The 4,624-nt window shown below is 54.3% G+C and overlaps 1 protein-coding gene across 2 annotated transcripts in view; it reads left to right on the forward strand.

The window, feature by feature from the left end:
• LOC113217581 (cholinesterase 1) overlaps window positions 1-4,230 on the forward strand; it is a 4,720-nt gene extending 490 nt beyond the window's left edge. The window contains exons 2-13 of one of the 2 annotated variants that reach the window (XM_026437539.2): window positions 463-528; window positions 613-749; window positions 1,231-1,320; window positions 1,425-1,562; window positions 2,037-2,193; window positions 2,269-2,528; window positions 2,662-2,793; window positions 2,883-3,057; window positions 3,140-3,309; window positions 3,416-3,566; window positions 3,801-3,936; window positions 4,028-4,230. In XM_026437539.2, coding sequence (XP_026293324.1) covers window positions 463-528; window positions 613-749; window positions 1,231-1,320; window positions 1,425-1,562; window positions 2,037-2,193; window positions 2,269-2,528; window positions 2,662-2,793; window positions 2,883-3,057; window positions 3,140-3,309; window positions 3,416-3,566; window positions 3,801-3,936; window positions 4,028-4,211 — 1,796 coding nt within the window. In that variant the 3' untranslated portion in view covers window positions 4,212-4,230. The remainder of the gene's footprint in view (window positions 1-462; window positions 529-612; window positions 750-1,230; window positions 1,321-1,424; window positions 1,563-2,036; window positions 2,194-2,268; window positions 2,529-2,661; window positions 2,794-2,882; window positions 3,058-3,139; window positions 3,310-3,415; window positions 3,567-3,800; window positions 3,937-4,027) is intronic. The other variant, XM_052269769.1, reaches the window with a different exon arrangement.
• The last annotated feature ends 394 nt before the right edge of the window (window positions 4,231-4,624 follow it).

Consider the following 4,624-nt stretch of genomic DNA (forward strand, 5'->3'; position numbering starts at 1 on the left):
CCCCCCCCCTCCCTATCCCTCTGGCTGCCAGCTGGGCCAGGGCGGCCGTGGCGGCTGACCTGTTCGTTCGGTCTGATCGCCGAAGGTAACCGAAGCACTATCGCGGAGTACCGTGATGCGCGGGAAATTGCAAACTCCCCAAAATCCAGTATCAAGGGACACCCCGCCGCGCACGGGGCTGCGCGAACGAGAGCGAGAGAGAGACAGAATGCTCGCCGAGAGGATGACAGCGCCGCGGGCGCGCCCGTCCAGCGGGTCTGTCCTGTGGCCTTGTGGCATCATTATTGCCTTCCAGGAGTGAATAATATGTCCGTGGCAGAGCGTAGTCAGTGTGGTATCACATCAGGTTCGAGCGAGCGCGCGCGTGCACACACACACACACACACACTAACACTAACACACATGCACACACACACAGCCTCTTTTTGACGATTGAACCGACTGAATTGTTCCGTTTTGCAGGCCTGGCCGTGGCTGTCCTGGCGGCTGCCCTGAACCTGACGGCGTGGGACACGATCTGGCCCTTCGGTGCGTGCGTGCAGTGCTTGGTTATCTTCACTATCACCACCCGCCGGCGATAGCGGCTGGACTGATGAGGAGGTCACTCTTTAGCGCAGGTTGTCCGCGGGGTGCGGGTCACGCAGGGTCAACTCGCCGGCCTGGCGCAGACGACGGACGCCGGCTTCCACTATCTCAGCTTCCTGGGCATCCCGTTTGCTGAGCCCCCAGTGGGGAATCTGCGGTTCAAGGTACAGTAGTGATTGATCGGGGAGAGCTGTGCGTTATCTTGATATTACGATACGATATGCTCCCGATACCGTAACCGACTCGTAACCACTAAGTCACGCGCGCATGAACCATACTTTTGATACTTCATATTTCGAAGGTAAAATCGCACTGGAGTTAAGTAGTTTGGACTTTGGTCTAAACGTCCCTGGTGGGTGTTTAAGTTAATAGTTCAGTTGAAAAATTGATTTTTGACCGTCTTTTTCCGATTTTGCCGCACTGTGGGCCGTATTTGATTTGATTTGATTTATTGTGCTAAAGAATGGTACATTAGGGCTAGAAGCCCCATTAGCAGGTTGTACCAATTATAAGTTCATACAAAAAAACAATAGCACACCCAGTATCGGAAAGGGCCGTGGCGGCACTTCCACGTCACTTTTCCTCGCCTTTCCTTCACTTGCGCGTCACTTACTTATGTACCTGGCTGTCTGACTTTTCCTCCAGCCAACTCGGAAGGGCCGGCCGTGGGAAGGCGAACTGCAGGCCTTCCGGAATGGACCCAGCTGCATGCAAGTCAGGGACAGGAGCTTCAAGGTGCGTCTACGTCAACTAACTTGTGATCGGTGTAACAGATAGACAAACTGATTATGAAATTTAAAAAGTCACTTATTTATGCAAATTTCTTTGTGTGCCGTCAGTTGCATGGGTTGCTGGGTCGCAACGCTGGCTGGAACGAGTTTCTGCTCCTAGTCACCTCAATCCCTCGCGTCCTCAAGCTGATCCTGTCTTTCAGGCAGAGTGAAGACTGCCTGTTCCTGAACGTGTTCACCCCGGTGGTAAGCTAGTAGGAAATGGATGAACTCACTGATTTTTCTGTTTCGTAATGACTCTGATTGGTCGAGTTGATCACGTGCTTGCATGTCCTTTCACGTATATTGTATTTCGACTGACGGAGGAAGAAGAAAAGCGGGTAGAATGTAAAGGTTTCTGATTGGCCGAGGGCTTACCCCCACTGCCGGTGTGACCTAGAGGCGGGATGCGCTCGACCAATCGGTAACGTTTATGTTCTACCCGCTATACATCTTCCTCCGTTTGTCGAAAGACACTATAAGAAACCGAAAGAACACTTTTCATTTTTGAGAGGTTAAGGATCGGGCCATTACAACCATGAAAATTGCTGATACTCACTGGACGAAAACAGACAAATCAGTGAGTTTGTTCTTTTTCACTTCCGTTTTCTGCCTAAAACACCCTATTGAAAATGTCACTCACTCGTACTTTACCTTTTTACCCCTTGCTGCCCCTGTTAGACGCGTTTGCCGACCGATCACCTGCGGCCAGTGTTGGTGTTTATCCACGGTGGGGGTTTCGTCCGCGGCAGCGCGCACTCGGCCATCTACGGCCCCGACTACCTCGTCGAGCGTGACTTGGTGGTCGTCACCTTCAACTACCGCCTCGGAGCATTTGGTACGTGGTCGCACGACACATGCTGCGCATGTATTGAGCTGCTTCTCTTGACCTTCCGTGCCCATCGCCTCGCAGGCTTCCTGTCGAGCAACACCTCGCACGCGCCCGGGAATGCGGGGCTCTGGGACCAGACCCTGGCCCTCGAGTGGGTTCGGGACAACATCCGCCAGTTCGGAGGCGACCCGGACAGGGTGACGCTCTACGGTGAGTCGGCTGGCGCCGCCTCCGTGCACCTGCACGTGTTGTCCCCGCAGTCCCGGGGCCTGTTCCACGCCGCCGTGCTGTCCAGCAGCACCGCCCTGTCCACCTACGTCATGGCCGAGGAGGCCTCCAAGGTGGGTGTCATCTGCGTACATTGTGTAACCGAGCAGCCGGGCACAGGGTGCCTAGCGGACGAAAGGCTATCCTGCAACACTCCGCTCGGATGCAACCGGTACATCGTCTAACGTGACCCCACTCTCCCTTCAGTCGGCGGTCCTGGCCCGGAGCCTCGGGGCGGCCGAAGACGTCGTCGCGGACCCGGCGCGCCGCATCGAGTTCCTCCAGTCCAAGACCAGCACAGAGGTGTCCCGCGGCTTCGCGGACTGCCTGAACGAGGATGTGAGACTATACTCTGCGTCCGTCTTCCAGGTTCTTTTCGTTATCACAGACCTAACCCCCCCCCCTCCCCCCGCCTTTCTCTCTACCAGGACACCCGGCAGATGATAACAAAGCTGCCCTTCGGACCCGTCGTGGAGGACTGTTCCGACGGCCTCGACCACTTTCTCTGCGCTCAGCCCGAGGACGCGCTGCAGGCCGGCGCCTTCAACAAAGTCCCCATGATCATCGGCCTCAACTCTTACGAGGGCACGCTCATCCACGCTCGTGAGTGTCATGATATCGGCATTCGGCGGTCGAGTTTTCCTGTTCGAAACAAACGTCTTATTGTCCTACTTCCTTCTTCCAGTGGACTCCGTGGAGGAGGTCCTAGAGAAGACCAACCGAGACGTGAGGACCTTCGTGCCCCGCGGCCTCTACCCGCGCATGAGCGACGCCCAGCGACTCGCGGTGGGCCGACGGATACGCGACCAGTACATCAGGCCCGAGTCACCCAACGACACCCTCGCGCTAATCCACGTAAGTGCCACTATCTGCGCTGGTGCCCGACTTGGGCCCGCCTGCGCCTTCACGGCTTCCTGGTAGTGCTCCGATAATGATTTTACCACCCATGCTGTGTCCGCAGCTGTACGGGGACTCGCTGGTGAACCACGGCATGCACGTGGCCATGCGCTGGCACGTCGCGCACTCCACGCCCGCCGCGCCCGTCTACATCTATCATTTCGTCAACAACATCTTCGGCTTTTACAAGTTCTTGTACGGCGCGTCCCTGGACGGTCAGTGAAACCGTTTTATTCTATGTTTTTAGCAAATAATTACCTTAAAACACCTTATTTAGACAATGCTAAGGTGTCGCCAGCTATTACTCACGATAGGGAAAAAGAGAAGAGAAGATGTGCTAGACCGGCAAACTAGATAATGAAGGACGCTACACGACGATCGAGGCCAGGCTGAGCCACGTCCGGCCAGGCCGATTCTGAATACTATTGCGGTGTTGCTATGCATTGCAGGCCCGGGCCACGCCGACGAGCTGGGCTGCGTGTTCTACATCCACATCCTCAACATGGGCCTAGCACAAGGCCAGGAGAAGCTCAGCGTAGCGAGAGACAAGATGACGGAGCTTTTAGCAAACTTCGTTTACCGGAGGTATTTGGAGTACTCAAAGTAAATTTACGAAAATAGTTTCACTTAAGGGTGTGTGAATGTTAAGTATTTATTCTTGTTGTATGAATTTCAGAACACCGACATCGAAGGACAGCAAGAGTTTAAATATACCTTGGCCACCTTCCACTCGCGAAAAAAACTCTTATCTCGAGTTTGGCGAAACTTTTAAAATTAAGACTGATCTTCTTAGGGAAAGAATGCAATTTTGGGACTCAGTGTATAGTGAAATTACTCACCATCCCGCCTATAATAATTAAGATTCTTACATTTTTTACACTTGCCATGTCAATTATTTGAGCTCCAATCGTCTTGACTCGAGGCGGCCTCCTTTTCAGCTCAAGACCTTTTACCCATTTCTCTCTCCCACGCCCCTCCTCTCATTTCATTATACCATCCCCGCTGCCACTTCGAGGTGCCGTTTCCACTCTTTCACCCCTCTCGCCCCCACCCCCACCCTGTAATGCGACTCTACGGGCGAGAATTAAAGGCAGTGTAAGGCTCATGCATCGCAGCGACGACAAGAGGAAGAGCGGAACGAGGCGCGGCTTTCTTCTGCCCGTAATACACCGGATTAACGAAAATATGTCCATAGACGTCTTGATTGATACCGTTGCAGCAGCAGGGCGGCGAGCGAGGGGCACGGGGTAGCGCCGCGCCGGGGCCCTTTTGC

This window comes from Frankliniella occidentalis, unplaced genomic scaffold (genome assembly GCF_000697945.3).
Source record: "Frankliniella occidentalis isolate FOCC.00 unplaced genomic scaffold, Focc_3.1 Scaffold101, whole genome shotgun sequence".
NCBI classification, from domain to species: Eukaryota; Metazoa; Arthropoda; class Insecta; order Thysanoptera; family Thripidae; genus Frankliniella; species Frankliniella occidentalis.